The sequence below is a fragment of the Anser anser genome, assembly GCF_964211835.1.
Source record: "Anser anser genome assembly, contig: HAP1_SCAFFOLD_701, whole genome shotgun sequence".
In the NCBI taxonomy this organism is placed as follows: Eukaryota; Metazoa; Chordata; class Aves; order Anseriformes; family Anatidae; genus Anser; species Anser anser.
In genome coordinates, this window is record NW_028153527.1 from 1 (window position 1) to 20607 (window position 20607).

At 64.4% G+C, this 20607-nt stretch overlaps 2 protein-coding genes across 2 annotated transcripts; one reads left to right on the forward strand and one right to left on the reverse strand.

The window, feature by feature from the left end:
* Positions 1-796: 796 nt before the first annotated feature.
* On the reverse strand, positions 797-13332 carry TAF6 (TATA-box binding protein associated factor 6). The gene is given in 16 exon segments (XM_083854180.1): positions 797-906; positions 909-999; positions 1002-1082; positions 1753-1926; positions 3061-3186; positions 3505-3579; positions 4889-5071; positions 5494-5595; positions 5692-5769; positions 6479-6621; positions 8063-8182; positions 8778-8834; positions 9512-9665; positions 10482-10568; positions 11557-11810; positions 13198-13332. Coding segments are annotated over 15 exon segments (1722 nt in total). The 5' UTR covers positions 11713-11810; positions 13198-13332; the 3' UTR covers positions 797-811.
* A 148-nt stretch (positions 13333-13480) lies between these two features.
* LAMTOR4 (late endosomal/lysosomal adaptor, MAPK and MTOR activator 4) lies at positions 13481-19259 on the forward strand. Its single transcript, XM_083854179.1, has 5 exons — positions 13481-13620; positions 14369-14746; positions 17078-17158; positions 18267-18384; positions 19034-19259. The coding sequence occupies exons 2-5, from the start codon at positions 14426-14428 to the stop codon at positions 19129-19131; spliced, it is 618 nt and encodes a 205-aa protein (XP_083710305.1). The 5' UTR covers positions 13481-13620; positions 14369-14425; the 3' UTR covers positions 19132-19259.
* Positions 19260-20607: the final 1348 nt, after the last annotated feature.

Sequence of the window (20607 nt, forward strand, 5' to 3'; positions counted from 1 at the left end):
GGTTATAGGGGATTCTGGGGGATTTGGGGGGATTTGGGGGGATTAGGGAGGATTTGGGTGCATTTGGGTGCATTTATGGGAGGTTTGGGGGGGTTAGGGGGGATTTGGGGGCATTTGGGGGAGATAGAGGGGGGTTTGGGGGGGATTTGGGGAGAATTTTGGGATTTTGGGGGGCATTTGGGGGACAGTATGGGGGGCTTGGGGGGATTTGGGGGATATAGGGGGGTTTGGGGAGGATTTTGGGGGATTTGGGGGGTTGCGGGAGATTTGGGGGGGAATTTTGGTGGGTTTGGGGGGATTTGGGGTGGTTTCAGGGGGATATGGGGGGGGTTGGTGGGTTTTTAACGGGGATTTGGGGCATTTAGGGGTATTTGAGAGTATTAGGGGGGACTTGAGGGCTTTGGCGGATGTTTGGGGGTGATTAGGGGGGCTTAGGGTGGTTTGGGGGGGTTGGGGGGATTTGGGGGATTTGGAGGATTTGGGGGCGATTTGGGAGGATTTGGGGGCGATTTGGGGGTAATTGGGGGGGATTGGGGGGGTGAGAGGAGTGGTGGTGCTGAAGGTGACGACCTGGGGAGGCGGAACAAATATTTTTGGGGGGGTTATGGGGGATTTGGGGGGATTAGGGGAGATTAGGGGGGATTAGGGGGGATTAGGGGAGATTAAGGGGGGATTAGGGGGGATTAAAGGGGATTGGGGGGGAATTTGGGGGGGATTAAGGGGGATTAGGGAGGGATTTGAGGACTTTAATGGACGGGGGAAGAACCGGGGTGTATATGGGGGGGGTGAGGGGATGGGGGGGGTCCAGGGATTAAACCGGGGGGGTCCCAGCGCCGTACCCCCCCCCAAAAACAACCTGCTGCGCCGCGCTGCTCCCCGAGGCCGAGGACATGACGATGAATTTGGTGGGGGGGGCGAGGGCTGGCTGGGGGTCCCGGGGCGCCCCACCAGGGTCTGCACCGGCAGCGTGATGGCGCTCGGCACCTTCAGCAGGCTGGGGGGGCGCGGGGGGGGGCAGCCCCCCCGGACCCCCCCCCAGCCTGGCCCTGGGGGGCCTGCGACAGGGTCAGCGTGGGGCGGGGCTGGGGGGGGGGGCGGGGGGGGGGGTTACATTGATGTGTGTGTCCCCCCCCCCATGCGTCCCCCATATTCCCCCATTCCGCCCCCAAAATGGACCTAAAGGAGCCCCGTAACCCCCTTGGACACACCCCAGGACCCCCCCAGGTCCCCCCCACCCCAAAATTTGCCCCCCCCCCCCCACCTGGGTGATGGTCCGGGTGCTGTGGCTGACCTGCTGCGTCCCCCTCTCCCCTCACCCCAATCTCCTCCAGGACCCCCATTCCCCCCTTATTTCCCCCCCAGGACCCCCATAACCCCCCCAAGACCCCCCCTTGCCCCCCCCACCCCAAAATTCCCCCCCTCACACCTGGGTGATGGTCAGGGTGCTGCAGCTGACCTGCTGCATCCCCCTCACCCACCCCCATTCCCGTTCCCCTTCCACCCCATCACCTCCTAACCCCCCAAGACCCCCCAAGACCCCCCCCTGCCCCCCCCCACCCCAAAATTCCCCCCCCCACCTGGGCGATGGTCAGGGTGGTGCGGTTGACCTGCTGCGCCCCCATTTCCTCCCTCTCCCCTCACCCCCAGGACCCCCGTTCCCCCCTTATTTCCCCCCCAGGACCCCCGTAACCTTCCCAAGACCCCCAAGGCCCCCCCCTGCCCCCCCCACCCCAAAATTCCCCCCCCCCCCACCTGGGTGATGGTCAGGGTGGTGCGGTTGACCTGCTGCGCCTGCAGGGCCGCCTGCGCCCGCGCCTTGACGACGTGGGTGCAGAGCAGGGCCCCCAGGTAGCCGAAGTCCCCCCGGTACGCCTCCTGGTTGTCGGGGGGGGGCCGCATTTTCGCCAGCACGGGGGCGCAGTGCTTCTGCGGGGGGGGGCACGGCCACGTCACCGAGCTGCGGGGGGGACGGGGACACCCCGAAAGGCCACCCCAGGGCACCCCGAGGTGGCCCCGTGTGATCCCCTAAGGGTGCCCCCCCCAAGTTATTTGCCCCCCCCCGTTATCATTCCCCCCCAAGTCGTCATTTGCCCCCCCCAGTTGTCATTTGCCCCCCTAACTTGTCATTTGCCCCCTCAAGTTGTCATTTGCCCCCCCTAACTTGTCATTTGCCCCCCCAGTTGTCATTTGCCCCCCCCAAGTTGTCATTTGTCCCCCCCAGTTGTCATTCCCCCCCCAAGTTGTCATTTGCCCCCCCCAACTTGTCATTTGCCCCCCCCAAAATTGTCATTCCCCCCAAATTGTCATTTGCCCCCCCCCCAAGTTGTCCCCATGTCCCCCCCCATGTCCGTCCGTCCCCAAAGTGTCCCCACGCCCCCCCCCCAAGGTGTCCCCATGTCCTGTGTCCCCCCTCAGGTGTCCCCACGTCCCCCTCAGGTGTCCCCACGTCCCCCCAAAGTGTCCCCATGTCCCCAAGCCCCCCTGAGGTGTCCCCGCGTCCCCCTGAGGTGTCCCCATATCCCCTCAAAGTGTCCCCAAGCCCCCCAAGCTGTCCCAACGCCCCCCCAGAGAGTCCCCATGTCCCCTGAGGTGTCCCCACATCCCTCCAGGGCTGTCCCTATATCCCCTGAGCTGTCCCCACGTCCCCCCAAAGCGTCCCCAAGCCCCCCCCAAGCTGTCCCCATATCCCCAAAGTGTCCCCAAGCTCCCCCTGAGCTGTCCCCAAGGCCCCCCAAATTGTCTCCAAGCCCCCCCAGAGTGTCCCCATGTCTCCTTAGGTGGCCCCATATCCCCCCAGGGCTGTCCCTATATCCCCGAGAGTGTCCCCACGCCCCGCCAAAGTGTCCCCACGACCCCCGAGCTGTCCCCATATCCCCCAAGGTGGCCCCATATCCCCCCAGGGCTGTCCCTGTATCCCCCAAAGTGTCCCCAACCCCCCCAAAGTGTCCCCAAGCTCCCCCCGAGCTGTCCCCAAGGCCCCCCAAAGTGTCCCCACGGCCCCCCAAAGTGTCCCCACGCCCCCCTGAGGTGTCCCCCCCCCCGTGCCCCCCCCCAGCCCACCAGCAGCAGGGTCTGCACGTGGTCGGCCCCGATCCTGTCGATGTTGCTGACCACGGGGCCCTCCAGGATGCTGCGCACCCGCTCGCCCTCCGCCTGCAGCCGCGGCAAGATCAGCGTCTTGATCACCTGGGGGGGGCGCGTGTGACGTCACCGGGGGGCGTGACATCATCAGGGGGGTGTGACGTCATCGGGGGGTGTGATGTCATCGGGGGGGTGATGTCACTGGTGTGGGGTTTCACCGGGGGGAGATATGGGGCTGGGGAAGGGGGAATGGGGCGCGATGGTGGGGGAAAGTGGTGCTGGGGGGGGATTTGCGGACGTGGGGGGGGATTTAGGGATATAGGGGGGACTTGGGGACACGGGGGGGACTCGGGGACATGGGGAGGATGTGGGGGGGGGGACATTGGGGCCGTGGGGGGGGGGGGGGCACGGGGGGTTGCTCACGTCATGGCCCAGCTCGGCCAGCCCCGCGATGGAGCCGTAGCGCGTGGTCCAGGGGGTCTTCTCGTCCACCCAGCTCTGGGGGCGTGGGGACAAGGGGGGGACATCACCCCACAGCCTGCCCCACGGCCCCACAGCCTGCCCCACAGCCCCAATCCCACCCCACAGCCCCGATCCTGCCCCACACCCTGCCCCACAGCCCCGATCCACCCCACACCCTGCCCCGCAGCCAAAATCCCACCCCACAGCCCCAATCCCACCCCACAGCCCCAATCCTGCCCCACAAACCACCCCAAAACCCCCAATCCTGCCCCACAGCCCTGATCCTGCCCCATGGCCCCGATCCTGCTCCACATCCCCAACCCCAGCCCAAGGTCCCAATCCTGCCCCACAGCCCCAAACCTGCCCCATGGCCCTGATCCTGCCCCCCAACCTACCCCAAAACCCCCCGATCCTGCCCCAAAACCCACCCCCCGGCACCCCAACCCACCCCAAAACCACCAATCCTGCCCCAAAACCCGCACCCTGGCCCCCCAACCCACCCCAAAACCACCGATCCTGCCCCAAAACCCACCCCCCGGCACCCCAACTCACCCCAAAAACACCGATCCTGCCCCAAAACCCACCCCCTGGCACCCCAACCCACCCCAAAACCACCAATCCTGCCCCAAAACCCACCCCCCGGCACCCCAACCCACCCCAAAAACACCGATCCTGCCCCAAAACCCACCCCCCCGCACCCCAACCCACCCCAAAACCACCAATCCTGCCCCAAAACCCGCACCCTGGCCCCCCAATCCACCCCAAAACCCCCGATCCTGCCCCAAAACCCACCCCCCGGCACCCCAACCCACACCAAAACCACCAATCCTGCCCCAAAACCCGCACCCTGGCCCCCCAATCTACCCCAAAACCACCAATCCTGCCCCAAAACCCGCACCCTGGCCCCCCAATCCACCCCAAAACCCCCGATCCTGCCCCAAAACCCGCACCCCGGCCCCCCAACCCACCCCAAAACCACCAATCCTGCCCCAAAACCCACACCCCGGTCCCCCAACCCACCCCAAAACCACCAATCCTGCCCCAAAACCCGCACCCCGGTCCCCCAACCCACCCCAAAACCACCAATCCTGCCCCAAAAGCCCCCCGGCCCTCCAACCCGCCCCAAAACCACCAGTCCTGCCCCAAAACCCACCCCCCGGCACCCCAACCCACACCAAAACCACCAATCCTGCCCCAAAACCCGCACCCTGGCCCCCCAATCCACCCCAAAACCCCCGATCCTGCCCCAAAACCCACTCCCCGGCACCCCAACCCGCCCCAAAAGCCCCAATCTTGCCCCGAAACCCACGATCCTGCCCCAAAATCCCTGATCCTGCCCCGAAACCTTGGTGAAGGTCTTGGTGATGCGGGACTGGATGTTGTTGGTGGTGGTGCTGAAGTTCTTGCACACCTGGGCCACCAGGCGGGCGGCGAAGTCCCGCAGCGCCCAGTGGTTGTCCACGTCAGGGCGCAGGCAGAGCTGGCGGCTGACGATGCACGTCATGACGGCGGGGATGAGCTCGTGCAGCTGGGGACAGGTGGGGACATTTGGGGACACGTTGGGGACATGTCGGGGACATTTGGGGACACGGCATGGGCATGGGATTCAGCCACGGGGGATGCAAAGGGCTCGGGGACAGCCCCACGTCGTGGGGTGGGGTGGCTGACAATGCAGGTTGTGGTGGCGAGGATGAGCTTCTGAGGCTTGGGGACATTTGGGGACGTTTGGGGACACTCTGGGGACATTTGGGGACACATTGGGGACAAACTGGGGACACAGCACGGGCACAGGACTCAGCTATGGGGGACACAAAATGCTTGGGGACAGCCCCACGGCACGTCAAGGACAGAGCAGGCAGCTCACGACACACATTGTGACGGTGGTGACAAGCTTGTGGGGGACATTTGGGGACATCTGGGGACAGGAGCCTCCGGGGCAGCCCCACTCACGTATTTCTCCAGGTAGAGCGTGGGATTGTCCATCAGCGCCTTCACCATGCGCATGAGGTAGATGAGCAGCGCCAGGTTGTTCTGCACCACGTTGACACGGACCTGGAGGGGACAATGACATCAGGGAGGGGACAATGACATTGGGAAAGGGACAATGACATCGGGGAAGGGACGGGGACAGGGCCACAGGGTGCTCACCCCCTCAGAGATGAAGGTGCTGAATCGTGGCAGCATCTGGTAGAGGCCGGGGTCGGTGGCGATGCTCTGCAGGGCCTCCTGTGGGGACACGGGGACGTCACCACCAGGGGACACCAGGAGGGATATGGGGACAGGGGGGTGTCACCACTAAGGGACAGCAGGAGGGTATCAGGATATGGGGGGGGGTCACCACGAGGGGACACCAGGAGGGACATCAGGATATGGGGACGTCATCGTGAGGGGCATGGGGATGTCACCATGAAGGGACACCAGGACATGGGGATGTCACCGCAAGGGGACAGGAGGGACATCAGGTGAGGGGACACTGGGACACAGGGATGTCACCACGAGGGGACACCGGGACTTGGGGACATCACCGTGAGGGGACACTGGGACATCGGGATGTCACCGCAAGGGGACAAGGGGATGTCACCCGAAGGGGACGCTGGACATGGGGACATCAGCGTGAGGGGACACAAGGACATCACCGCAAGGGGACACCGGGATGTCACTGAGGGGATATGGGGACATCACTGCGAGGGGACACAGGGCCATGGGGTTGTCACCATGAGGGGACATCAGGATGTCACTGAGGGGACACCAGGACATGGGGACATGGAGCTGTCACCACAAGGACCCATGGGGATATCACCAAGTGCCCACGGTGCCACTACCGATCCAACAGGGGCACAATGGCATCCCCCATAGGAAAGGAAAAAGCTTGAGGGGGGGAAACGATTCTTTGGGGTGAAAACGGGTTTTTGGGGGGGCCAGGCGGGGGACGCACGGCACGCTTGGCCTCGCAGGAGCCGACGCAGGCCTCGGTGATCTCCTTGTAGTAGAGCTGCTGCTCCACCGACAGCTCGTGCACGCTGCGGGGCTTGAGGCGCAGTGGGGCCCCCTCCAGCAGCGGGCCCTTCTTCTCCTTGCCTGGGGACACGGGGGACACTGGTGACAACGCGTCCCTGTGTCCCCGTGTCCTTGTGTCCCCGCGGGGCCACCCGCAGCTGTCCCACAGGGACCCCAAGGGGCACCCAGCTCCCCACAAAATGGCCGCCAGGGGGTCTGGGGCTGCCCAGTGTCACCAAGGGCTGTCCTCAGAGTCCTCACGGAGCACAAAATGGCCCCAAATGTCTCCAAATGTCCCTAAAAGGTGTCATGACCTGACCTGAGAGTCCCCACGGAGACCAAAATGTCCCCATGTCCCCAAAGGCCCTGAGAGGCACCGAGCTCCCCACAAAATGGCCATCAGGGAGTCTGGGGCTGCCCAATGTCACCAAAAGCTGTCCTCAGAGTCCTCACGGAACACAAAATGGTCCCAAATGTCCCTAAAATGTGTCATGACCTGTCCTGAGCTCCCCTATGGAGCCCAAATTTTCCCCAAATGTCCCCAAGGGCCCTGAGGGGCACCCAGCTCCCCACAGAATGGCTGCCGGGGGGTCTGGGGCTACCCAATGTCAACAAGGCCTGTCCTCAGAGTACCCACAGAGCACAAAATATACCCAAATGTCCCTAAAATGTGTCATGACTTGACCTGAGAGTTCCCACGGAGCCCAAAATGTCCCCATGTCCCCAAAGAGCACCAAGCTCCCCACAGAATGGCCGCCCAAGACCCCCAAGGCCTGTCAGAGTCCCCACGGAGCACAAAATTTCCCCAAATGTCCCTAAAACATGTCATGGCCTGTCCTGAGCTCCCCTATGGAGCCCAAAATGTCCCCATGTCCCCAGGGTCACTGAGGGGCACCAAGCTCCCCACAAAATGGCCACCCAATGCTCCCAAGGCGTGTCAGAGCCCGCACGGAGCACAAAATGTCCCCAAATGTCCCTAAAATGTGTCATGGCCTGTCCTGAGTGACAGCACAGAGCCCAAAATGTCCCCAAAGTGTCTCAAGGCCTGTCATGGGAGCCCCCCATGGAGCCCAAAATGGCCCCAAATGGCCCTAAAATGGGTCATGGTCTGTCCTGAGTGCCCCCAGAGCCCAAAATGGTCCCAAAATATCCCAAAATACCCAAAAGAACCCCCCAAAACACCCCATAGCCCCCCCAAACACCCATGTCCCCCCCAAACATGCCATAGCCCACCCAAAACACCCCATAGTCCGCCCAAATGCCCTCATATCTCACCAAAACACCCCGTAGCCCCCCCAAACATCCTCTAGCCCCCCCAAACACCCTAAATCCCCTCCAAAACCCAAAGCCCTCCCAAACACCTCCACAGCCCCCCCAAAACACCCCACAGCCCCCCCAAAAACACCCCATACCCCCCAGACACCCCATATCCCCTCCCAAACACCCCGTAGCCCCCCAAAAACACCCCAAAGCCCCCCCAAACACCCCACAGTCCCCCCAAAATCCCCCCCCCCGGCCCTACCCTTGCCGTCGGGGGTGGTCGTGCTCTGCCCCTTGCCCTTCAGGGCCCCCTCGTCCTCCTGCCCAGGCTTGGCGGACTTGAGGGGCTCGGTGGCCTCGGCCTTCTGCTGCTCCTTCGGGGCTGTGGGGGGGCAAATCCCAATGGGGGGGGCAAATCCCAATGGGGGGGGCACATCTACCCCGGGGGGGCACATCTGCCCCAAGGGGGACAAAGCTGCACCAAGGACGCGGGGGTAAATCGATCCAAGGGGAGCAGAACTGCCCCTGGGTGGGGAAATTTGCCACCCCCGGGGGGAATTTGCCCCCCCCCAGGTGGGGTAAATTTAAATCTGGGGAGTAAGTTTACTCCTGGGGGGGTAATTTTAAAATTAAGGGGGGTAAATTTACACCCAGGGGGACAAATCTGCCACTGAGAGGGGCAAATGTGCTGCTAGGGGGGTAAATCGACTCACATAATAAACAGATCTGCTACGTGGGGGGGTAAATTTAGCCCGGGGGGGCAAATTTGAGTCATGGGGGGGCAAATCTGCCTGTTGAAATTGCAGATGGAGCCTGGGGTGGGGGCAAATCTAAGCTGGGGGGAGGAGGGCAAAGTTAATGCTGGTGGAAATGAATCTGCCCCATAGGGAGCAAATCTGTCTCCGGGGGGGTAAATATACCTCCGGGGGAGGGGCAAATTTACCCTGGGGGGGGCAAATCCTGGTGCCCCCACTCACCTGGGGGGGGGTTCTCGGGGATGGCCGGCTGCACTCCCTCGATGCTGAGCCAGTGAGCTGGGCACGGGTAAGGCACAGGGGTGAGAAAGGTGGGGGGGTCCCCCCAAAATGCACCCCCAGAGCCCCCCTAAACCTCCCAGAGCCCCCCCAACACCCCCAGAGCCCCCACAAATACCCCCAGAACTGCCCCAAACACCCTCCAAACGCCCCCCAGAGCCCCCCGAACACCCCCAGAGCCCCCCCAAGACCCCCTAAAAGCCCCCCAAACTCCCTCAGAACTGCCCTGAACCCCTCCAACCCCCCCAAAACCCCCCAGAGCCCCCCCAAACACCCTCCAGAGCCCCCTAAACCCCCCAAGCCCCCCCAAAGGCCCCCTAAAAGCCCCCAAAACTCCCCCAAAACTGCCCCAAACACCCCCCAGAGCCCCCAACCCCCCCAAAAGCCCCCAAAACTCCCCCAAAACTGCCCCAAACACCCCCCAGAGGCCCCTAAACCCCCAAGCCCCCCAAAGGCCCCCTAAAAGCCCCCAAAACTCCCCCGAAACTGCCCCAACCCCCCCCAAGCGCCCTAAACCCCCCCGAGTCCCCCCCAAACCCCCTATAACCCCCCAGAGCCTCCCCAAAGGGCCCCCAAAAGCCCCCCAAACTCCCCCAGAACCGCCCCGAACCCCTCCAGGACCCTCCCCGACCCCTCCCCAGCCCCCCCCCCCCCGACGCCCCCCGCCCCAAGCCCACCCTTGAGGCAGACGTCGAGGGGCACGCGGGGCAGGGGGGTGTTGATGATGTCGCTCAGCTCCACCTCCTGCTCCTCGTAGAAGTGCAGCTCGCGCCCCCCCCCGCTGGCGTAGCGGAAGGGCAGGAACTCCCGCGCGTGGAAGCCGTACAGCGGCTGGGGGGGGCCAGGCATCAGGACCCCCCCCCAAACACCCCCAGAGCCCCCCGGTGTCCCCCAGAGCCCCCCAATATCCCCCAGACCCACCCAATACCCCTGAGACCCCCTCCAATATCCCCCAGACCCCCCTGATATCCCTGAGACCCCCCCCATGTCCCCCAAGCTCCCCCAGTTTCCCCCAGGCCCCCCCAATATCCCTGAGACCCCCCCCGATATCCTCCCCAACCCCCCCCAGACCCCCCTGCTGTCCCCCCAAAACCCCCCAAGACCCACCCCCCAATGTCCCCCAGACTCCCCCAGGACCCCCCCGATGTCCCCCAGACCCCCCCCAATACCTTTGACCCCCTTAACGTCCCTGAGCCCCCCCAAATGTCCCCAAAACCCCCCAATATCCCCCCACCCCATGTCCCCAAGCCCCCCCCGTGTCCCCAAGCCCCCCCATCATGTCCCCAAACCCCCCAATATCTCCCCCCATGCCCCAAGCCCCCCCCAAATGTCCCCCAAACTCCCCAATATCCTCCCACCCTGTGTCCCCACCCCCCCCAAATGTCCCCAACCCCCCCCAAAATGTCCCCAAGCCCTCCTCCGTGTCCCCAAGCCCCCCTCCCATGTCCCCATGCCCCCCCGTGTCCCCAAGCCCCCCACAATGTCCCCAATATCCCCCACCCCATGTCCCCAAGCCCCATAAACGTCCCCAAAACCCCCCAATATTCCCCCACCCCATGTCCCCAAGCCCCACCCCGTGTCCCCAACCCCCCCCACAATGTCCCCAACCCCTCCCCAATGTCCCCACGCCCCCCCCCGTGCCCCCACCTCGACGTTTTTCAGCTTCAGCGCCAGGTCGATGTCCCCCGTGGTCAGGCGGCGCCGCTTGCCCATGTGCATGAACTTGAGCGCGTCCTGGGGGCGGGGGGGACATTGGGGACAGTTGGGGACACCCCCACCCTGGGGGACAACCCCCCCCCTTGTCCCTGTCCCCTCTCCGCCCCCCTCCCCAGCGTGCCCCCGTTTGTCCCTATCCCATCCGGCCCCGAGCCCCCGGCCCTGTCCCCATGTCCCCCCTACCCTCGCTGTCCCCCCCCCCCAGCCGTGTCCCTTTGTCACCCCCTGTCCCCCCCATCCCTGTCCCCCTGTCCCCGCTGTCCCCAAACCCGGGTGACCCAAGGGCTCGGCCCCCTTTGTCCCCCCACCCCTGTCCCCATCCCCTCACCTGTCCCCACCCGGTGTCCCCATCCCCTTGTCCCCCTGTCCCCATCCCCACTCCCCCTGTCCCCAATGTCCCCGTCCCCATCTCCACTTGTCCCCAATGTCCCCCCATCCCCATCTCTCCTTGTCCCCAGTGTCCCCAAATGTCCCCCCGTCCCCATCCCTATTTCCTCTTGTCCCCGGCGTCCCCGTCCCCAACCCCATCTCCCCTTGTCCCTGATGTCCCCGCTGTCCCCAGTGCCCCCCCGTCCCCATCCCCATTTTCTCTTGTCCCCGATGTCCCCCTGTCCCTGTCCCCAGTGTCCCCACTGTCCCCCCATCCCCGTCCCTATTTCCTCTTGTCCCTGGTGTCCCCCCGTCCCCATCTCCCTTTGTCCCTGCTGTCCCCATCCTCATCTCCCCGTGTCCCCAGTGTCCCCCCATCCCTGTCCCTATTTCCTCTTGTCCCCACTATCCCCAGTGTTCCCCCATCCCCATCTCCCCACGTCCCCGCTGTCCCCACTGTCCCCCTGTCCCCATCCCCATCTCCCCGTGTCCCCACTGTCCCCCCATCCCCGTCCCCATCTCCCGCTGTCCCCCTGTCCCCAACCCCACGTCCCCCTGCCCCCACACTGTCCCATCCCCATCCCCATTTCCTCTTGTCCCCAGTGTCCCCCCGTCCCCGTTCCCATCTCCCCGTGTCCCCAAGGTCCTCCTTGAGGCGGTAGCTGGCCTCGTCGGCCAGCAGCTGGCACGTGTCCTCGGGGACCTGCGCCATGCCCATGGCCTCGGCCATCACCTTCATCGACTCGGCCGGCAGCAGCGTCTGGCTCAGCTTCGGCTTCTTCTCCTCCGCCATCCTCCTCCTCCTCCTCCTCCTCCTTCTCTTTTTCCTCCTCTTCTTCCTCCTGCCTCTCTTCTTCCTCCTCCTCCTCTTCTTCTTCCTCCCAGGAGGGCCTAAATAAAGAGGAAAAAGTCAGCCGGGGGGGGAGAGATTCTAAATAAAAGACAAGAGGTTTAGGGGGAGTGGCCCTAAATAAAGACAAAGTGTTTATGTGGGGCCCTAAATAAAGGACGAGAGGTTTACGGGGTTCCTAAAATAAAAAACAAGAGGTTTATGGGGGATCCTAAATAAAGGACGAGGCGTTTGGGGGAGAAGACCCTAAATAAAGGACAAGATGGTCGTGAGGGACCCTAAATAAAAAATAAGGTTATGGGGGACCCTAAACACAGAACAAGGTGTTTATGGGGGACCCTAAATAAAGGACAAGGTAATCATGGCGGACCCTAAATACAGAACAAGAAAAAGCCCTAAGTAAAAGACAACAGGTTTACGGGAGACCCTAAATAAAGGACAAGGTGGTCACGGGAGGAGTAAGACCCTAAATAAAGGACAAAGTGTTATAGGGGACCCTAAATAAAAGACGAGGTTTACGGGGGACCCTAAATAAAGAACGAGGTGGTCATGGAACGGGGGAGACCCTAAATAAAGGACGACGTTATGGGGGACCCTAAATAAAGGACTAGGTGTTCAGGGGAGACCCTGAATAAACAAAAAGGTGATCATGGGGGACCCTAAATAAACACTGAGGTGATCTTGGGAGGGGAAGGACGCTAAAAAAACGACAAGAGATTTGTGGGAACCCTAAATAAAGAATAAAGTGTTTATGGGGGACCCTAAATAAGAGACAACAGGTTTATGGGGACCCTAAATAAAACATAAGTCGTTGGGGGGGGGGACAGGACCCTAAATAAAGAACAAGGTGTTTATGGGAGACCCTAAATAAAGGAAAGATGGTCATGGGAGAGGGAGACCCTAAATAAAACACCAAATGTTCAAGGAGGAGGGACCCTAAATAAAACATAAGATGTTTGGGGGGGAGAGACCCTAAATAAAGGACAAAGTATTTGGGGAGGGGGACCCTAAATAAAGGACAAGATGGTCACAGGAGCAGGGAGACCCTAATTAAAGGACAAGGTGATCATGGGGGACCCTAAATAAAAGACAAGAGGTTTGGGGGGGGGGGGGGGAGGACACGACACCCTAAATTGAAGGCCAAGGTGTTTGGGGGGGACCCTAAATACAGGACGAGGTGTTCACGGGGGACCCCAAATACAGGACGAGATGTCTGGGGGGACACCCTAAATACCGGGAGCTCAAGGGGGGGACCCCAAAATTGGGTGTACGGGGGGGAGGGGGCCCTAAATACCGGCAGTTTAAGGGGGGGACCCCAGAATTGGGTGTATGGGGGTCCCGGAACCAAGGAGGGGGGGAACCCTAATGCCGGGACCTCAAGGAGGGGGGACCCCGATATCGGGCGCACACGGAGGGGGACCGCAATACCGGAAGCACACGGGGAGAGGGGAACCCCGTTACCGGGCGCGCCCCGGGGCCCAGCGCCGCCCCCCTCACGCCGCCTCCCCGCTGCCCGCCGCCATCTTGGCTCCGCCGCCGCTCCGCCGGGTCCTGGCAGGGGAAAAGCGACGGGGAGTCACCGGCCTCGAGCGCCGCGGCGCTTTCCCGCGGCCGCCAATGCTGCTCACTACCGCCAGGACCTGCGCGGCGGCGGCAGCGGGGCGGGCTCTGCGCATGCGTAAGGCTCCTCGGCGGGAGGGGCGGGGGAGCGCTGCGCATGCGCGGTGGCTTCATCGCTGTTCCCTTCGCGGGGCCCGATTCTGGCCCTGCCGAGGCCTTGGAGTGGCGACACCCGGAACCCTCCGGAACCCCCCGGGACTCTGCGGGAAACTCCGAGGCCCCCGGAACAAGGTGAGGAAGGGAAGAGCATGAAAACGCCTTTTGGGGTATTTTGTCCCTCGCCGCTTGCCGTCTTCCCCCCCCAAGATGGCGGCGCCCATGCGAGGGGCGGGTTCTGTTTCCAAGATGGCGGCGCACAGGCGGCTTCGCTTTAAAGATGGCGGCGCCCGGGGGGGGGGGGCGGAGTTCGCCGTATTGTGGAGGATGGGGAAAAAGGGGGGGGTGAGGACGACAATTGGGGTCGGGGGGGGATTACTGGGGTCCTGGGGGTGATGGGGGGGGCACTGGGGGGGGAGACGACAATTGGGGTCCTGGGAGGCCGTGGGGGGGACATAAAGATAATGGGGATTACTGGGGGGGAGCACTGGGGGAATGGGGGGGGGATTGGGGGACAATTGGGGTCAGGAGGGGACCGTAGGGGTGAGGGGGGGGGGCATTTGGGGTCCTGGAGGTGATTGGGGGGCCATTGGGGTCATTGGGGGGGGGGCAATTGGGTCCTGGGGGGCCACGGGGGGCCCATTGGGGTCATGGGGGTGATTGGGGGATATTGGGCGCTGGGGGGGTCATTGGGGTGAGGGGGGGACCATTGGTGTCATGGGGATGATTGGGGGGTCACTGAGGTGATGGGGGGGGTAATTGGGGTCATGGGGAGGGGGGGCATTGGGGTCCTGAGGGGTGCCAGGAGCCACCCTTGGGGTCCCCGAGGGGCCATAGGATCCCCTGGGGGGCCCTCCTCACCCCCTCCCCTCCCCTTCTGCAGCCTGATGACCTCTGACCTCTGACGACCCCCCCCCCCCCCCCAAAAAAAAAAAAAAAAATGCTCCCGGGGGTGCGCACAGCACCCTTGGGTGCCCGCGAGGTGCCGGGCACCCCGTACAGCGTGCGGGTGCTGCAGGAAGGCTACAGCCTCCCCGAGGACGAGGACGGCTCCTTCCTCGCCGACTGCTCCATCACCCTCATCCGGGGGGGGCCCGTCACCGCCCTGGTGGACACGGGGGGGCCGTGGGGCCGCCAGCGCCTGCTGGCCGAGCTGGAGGCAGCCGGGACCCCCCCGGAATCCGTCACCCACGTGCTGTGCACCCACGGCCACTCGGACCATGTCGGCAACCTCAACCTCTTCCCCAAAGCTTGGGTGCTGGTGGGCTTCGACCTCAGCCGGCCTGGGGGGGTCGGCGGTGCCGGGGGGGGGGGGCGTTTCATCCCCCTGGATTTGGCGCGGGGGGTCCCTTACGCCCCCGACCCGGGTTACGTGGAGGTGCTGCCCACCCCGGGCACGTGCGGGCCCACGTCAGCGTGGCGGTGCGGGGCACGGCGCTGGGCACCGTGGTGGCGGCGGGGGACTTGTTCGAGAGGGAGGGGGACGCGGGGGTGTGGGGGGCGCTGAGCGAGGACCCCCCGAGCAGGGAGCGGAGCCGCGCCAGGGTGCTGGAGGTGGCCGACGTGGTGGTGCCGGGCCACGGGGCGCCCTTCCGCGTCTTCAGGGAGGGGGGGTCATGAAAACAACCCCCCCACCACCCCCACCCCATCCCCAGGGTGGTCTCGAGGAGGGTGGGGACCCCGGGGGGTGTCCCCAAGGGAAATGGGACCCCCGGGGGTGTCCCCAGGGAGAAGGAGAGCCCCCCCCCCCCCCCAGGGATGTCCCCAAGGAAGAGGAGAGACCCCCTGGGGGTGTCCCCAAAGGACAGGGGAGCGCCCCCCCCCCCAGGCGTGTCCCCAAGGGAAATGGGACCCCTGGGGGTGTCCCCAAAGGGACAGGGGAGACCCCCCCCAGGGGGTGTCCCCAAGGGATGGGAGGGATTTGGGGATGTCCCCCCAGGGGAGACCCCCCCCCGGACGTCCCCAAAGAAAATGGGACCCCGGGGGTGTCCCCAAGAAAGAAGGGAGACCCCCAGGGATGTCCCCAACCCCCCCGCCCCCGAAGCCGCCCCCAAGGGAAGGGACAAGGCCTGAGGACACCCCCCAGGGACAGCAGAGCCCCAGCGGGCACCCCCAAGGCCTCGAAGACCCCCGGACCCCCCCCCCCCCGAAAGGAAATAAAGGCCCCGAGCAGCCCCCCCCCATAGTGCTGCCTCTCATTGGGGTGACGAGGGGGACCTCGGGGTGTCCCCAGTGATGGGGAGGGGGATTGGGGGGGTCCCAGTTTGGGGAGGGGTACTGGGAAGGGGTCCCAGTTTGAGGGGAATTGGGGGGTCCCAGTATGGGGGGGGGGTACTTGGGGGGGTCCCAGTTTGAGGGGGGAAATTGGGGGGGAGGTCCCAGTATGGGGGGGGGGACTTGGAGGTGGGTCCCAGTTTGGGGGGGAATTTGGGGGGGTTCCAGTATGGGGGGGGGTACTGGGAGGGGGACCCAGTTTGGGGGAGAATTGGGGGGGTCCCAGTTTGGGGGGGGGGTTCTGGGGGGGGTCCCAGTATGGGGGGGGGTACTGGGAGGGGTCCCAGTTTGGGGGGGAATTGGGGGGGTCCCAGTATGGGGGGGGGACTTGGAGGTGGGTGCCAGTTTGGGGGGGAATTTGGGGGGGTTCCGTATGGGGGGGGGTACTGGGAGGGGGTCCCAGTACGGGGGGGGCACTGGGGGGGGGGCCCAGTTTAGCAGGGGGCGCGGGGACAAGGAAGAGGAGGCGCGCGCGTTATGCAAATCACCTCGTTAATATTCACGTAAGGCCACGCCCCCCTCTTCCCGCTGCGCGCTCTCCCATTTGTGGGGGGGAGGGTGGAGGGGCGGGGCGTGGTGGGTGATGGACGGGGCTCTGAGCCAATCGGGCGGAGGGATGAGGGATGGGAAAGGGGCGGGGCGCAGCGGTCAGCTGACCGGGGCCGGAGAGGGGAGATGGTGAGCGGGGAACTGGGGGAACTGGGAGGCACTGGGGGGAAACTGGGGGGAAACTGGGAGAACTGGGGGGCACTGGGAGAACTGGGGGAGAAACTGGGGGCACTGGGATGGGGAACCGGGAGAACTGGGGGGTACTGGAGGGAAACTGGGAGACACGGATGGGGAACTGGGAGACTGGGGGGAAACTGGGAGAACTGGGGGGCACTGGGAGAACTGGGGGGAACTCGTTGGGAACTGGGGAGAAACTGGGGGGAAACTGAGAGAACTGGGAGGCACTGGGATGGGGGCACTGGGAGGACTGGGGGGAAACTGGGATCACTGGGGGGAAACTGGGATCACTGGGGAGAAACTGGGGCAATTGGGATGTGAAACGGGGGCACTGAGGAGAAACTGGGGTGAAACTGGGAGAACTGGGGGGAAACTGGGGTGAAACTGGGTGAACTGGGGGCAACTGGGGGCACTGGTTGGGAACTGGGAGAAACTGGGAGAGCTTGGGGGCACTGGGATGGGGAACTGGGGGGCAACTGGGGGCACTGGGGAGAAATGGGGGAAACTGGGAGCCTGGGGGGCACTGGGAGGAGTGGGCCACCAGCGGGGGGGGCACTGGGGGTGGCGGTGACGTGTCCCCCCCTGTCCCCAGACGACGGCGCTGACGCAGGGCCTGGAGCGCGTCCCCGACCAGCTGGGCTACCTGGTCATCTGCGATGGCGCCGTGCTGGCCGTGAGTGGGGACACTTGGGGACATTTGGGGACCTTTGGGGACACCTGGGGACATTGGGGGACATCTGGGGACGTTGGGGGACACTTGGGGACATGTGGGGACGTTGGGGACGGGGATATTTGGGGACACGGGGGATGTTTGGGGACCTTTGGGGACACTTGGGGACAGATTTGGGGACAGGGACATTTGGGGACATTGGGGACACTTGTGTCATCCGGGGACACTGGGGGACGGGGATATTTGGGGACATTGGGGATATCTGGGGACCTTTGGGGACACTTGGGGATGTTTGGGGACATTTGGGGGACAGGGATATTTGGGGACATTGGGGATGCTTGGGGACACTTGGGGATGCTTGGGGACACCTGGGGACCCTTGGGGACATCTGGGGACCTCTGGGAATGTTTGGGGACATCTGGGGACACTTGGGGATGGGGATATTTGGGGACATCGGGGTCATTTGGAGACGTTTGGGGACATCTGGGGATGTTTGGGGACATTTGGGGACATTGGGGACAGCTGGGGATATTTGGGGACATTTGGGGATGGGGACAAAGAACACGGGGACTTTTGGGGACAGGGGGAGAAGGACGAGGAGCTTTGGGGACTGGGACAAGTGGCCTTTGGGGACGGGGGGACAGGGGACAAGGGGCCCTTGGGGACAGGGAGGAGAAGGGACAGAGGGACGGGGCTTTGGGGACAAGGGGACCTTGGTCACCAGGGTCCTGAGGGACGGGGACACTCAGATGCTTGGGGACACTGGGTGGGGACAGGGGGACGCTGGGGTTTGGGGACACCAGGGTTTGGGGACAAGGGGACACCAGGGTTTGGGGACATGGGGACACTGGGGCATGGGGACACCGGGGTTTGGGGACACTGGGGCATGGGGATGAGGGGACACTGGGGTTTGGGGACGGGGGACATTGGGGTTTGGGGACATGGGGACACCGAGGTTTGGGGACATGGGGCCACGGGGATTTGGGGACGTTTGGGGACACTTGGACGGGGATGTTAGGGGCCATTTTGGGGACGAGGGGACGCTGGGGTTTGGGGACAGGGGGCCTCGTTGGGGACATCGGGGACCCGCGTGTGACGCGGCTGTCCCCAGTCGGCGGGGGACCTGGAGAACGACGAGCGCACGGCCACCGTCCTGGCGGGGCTGGTGGCCACCGCCTGCGGGCTGCGGCTGCCCCGCGGCCACCAGCCGCCCTTCCGCCGCCTCTCGGGTGAGTGACAGCCCTGTCCCCAAGGGGGGTGGCACTGCCGCCGCTGTCCCCAAGGGGGTGGCACTGCCGCCGGTGGCCCCAAAATGGAGGTGGCCCCGTGTTTGTCCTGTCCCCATGGTGGCAGTGCCACCGCCGGTGTCCCCAGGGGGGTGGTGACCCCCTATTTGTCCTGTCCCCGTAGTGGCACCGCCACCGGTGTCCCCAGGCTGGTGGCACTGCCATGGGTGTCCCCAATTTGGCAGTGACCCCGTATTTGTCCTGTCCCCAAGGTGGCACTGCCACCAGTGTCCCCAGGGTGGTGGCCCCGTGATCATCCTGTCCCCACAGTGCCAGTGCCACCGGTGTCCCCAAGGAGATTTTGGTGGCCCTGCTGTCCCCCTGTCCCTGCTGTCCCCGTGGTGGCACTGCCACCGGTGGCCCCAGGGTGATGCCAGTGTCCCTTTTGTCCCCCTGTCCCCAGGGTGGCAGTGCCATCGGTGTCCCCAGGGTGGTGGCACCGCCACCAATGTCCCCAGGACAACGTCAGTGTCCCCGCTCTCCCCGTGCCCCCGGTGCGGTGGCAGTGTCCCCACACCCGTCCTGTCCCCGGGGGGGCGGGGGGGTGGTGGCAGTGCCCCAGGTGTCCCCAACGTCCCCGCTGTCCCTGCAGTGGTGTTCGGGGACCACTCGCTGCTCGTCACCGCCTCGGCCCAGAAGCTTTTTGTGGTGAAGCGCCAGAACCGCGCCCAGGAGCCTGCCACCGCCTGAGCCGCCGCGTCCCCAAGGCCACCGCCGCGTCCCCAAGGCCACCGCCGCATCCCCAAGGCCTCCGCCACATCCCCTGGCGTCACCCCCGCGGGGGCCCAGGCAATAAATGGTGTCCCCGTGTCCCCAAATCGGCCTCGTTTTTTTTTTTTGGGGGGGGGGGGGGGGAATGCGGCGTTTTGGGGACGGCGGCTTGGCCCCTTCCCGGGTGACACGGCTGTCCCCACGTCACTGTCATGGTGTCACTGTCACCGTGTCACTGTCACCACCACATTGTCACCATCCCAGTGTCACTCTCACCACCCTGGTGCCATCCCAGTATCCTTGTCACAATCCCAGTGTCACTGTCACCACCCCAGTGCCATTGTCACCGTCACGTCATTGTCACCGTCCCAGTGTCCTTGTCAATCCCAGTGCCACCGTCACCACCACACTGTCACCACCCCAGTATCCTTGTCACCACGCCAGTGTCATTTTCACCATCATGGTGTCCTTCTCACCGTCACAATGTCCTTGTCACCATCCAAGTTCACTGTCACCATCACAATGTCACTGTCACCACCACATTGTCACCACCCCAGTATCCTTGTCACCCCCCCAGTGTCCTTGTTACCACCCCGATGTCACTGCCACCCCCCCGAATTCCTTGTTACCCCCCAATGTCACTGCCACCACCCCAATGTCACTGCCACCCCCCCCAGTGTCACCGTCACCCCGATGTCACTGTCACCATGGCGGCGCCGCCGCCTTTATTGGCCCCAATAAATAACACAGACGTAAAGTGCCACCCGTGGCCGGGGGGGTGACAACGCGGGGACGTCCCCATTGCCCCCCCCCCCGAGGGGCACAGGGCTTGGCAGTGCGGGTCCCCCGTGTCCCCAACGTCCCCGTGTCCCAAACCCCCCCAGTTTTGTCCCCAAAAGCAGCCGGACTGTGTAAACAGCGTGGGACGCGTCCCCCCGTCCCCAAAATCGTTGTGTGCCCCCACCCCCCCCCCAGATTTGGGGACCCCTTTGTCCCCCGGGTTTGGGGTCCCCTTTGTCCCCCGTGCTTGGGGACAACCCCTTTGTCCCCCCCATGGCACGTGGCAGCGAAGCAGCAGGCTCAGCACCCCCCCCCCCCCTAAAAACCAGGGTCCCCGCGCGTCCCCGCCCCAAATCCACCCCCCCAGCCGTTTTTGGGGTGTCGAGGGGGGGGGGGTGACAGGCGTGTCCCCGACGTCCCCGTCACTTGACGGGCTCCACCACCAGCACCTTGCACTCCCTCTTGGCGATCTTGTCGAGGGACAGCGCCGCCCGCTCCGGGGGGGGCGCGGGGAGGGGGCGCCCCACCGGGACCCCACCGGCGGGGTGATGGCGCGGCGCTCCATCACGCTGCCTGACCTGGAAAAGAGAGGGGGGGGGTCACCCCAAAATGGCCCCAAAAAAGGGGGGGTTGTGGGCACAAAAAGGGTCCCCAAGGGGCTGCGGCCCCAAAGCA

Bases quoted from the DNA above. Each gene is read 5' to 3' on its own strand.
- LAMTOR4 (XM_083854179.1), top strand. From the start codon at position 14,426: ATGCTCCCGGGGGTGCGCACAGCACCCTTGGGTGCCCGCGAGGTGCCG. The intron at 14,747-17,077 runs GTGGGCTTCGAC...CCCTGTCCCCAG, and splicing joins TCCCCAAAGCTTGGGTGCTG to ACGACGGCGCTGACGCAGGG. The intron at 17,159-18,266 runs GTGAGTGGGGAC...GGCTGTCCCCAG, and splicing joins GCGATGGCGCCGTGCTGGCC to TCGGCGGGGGACCTGGAGAA.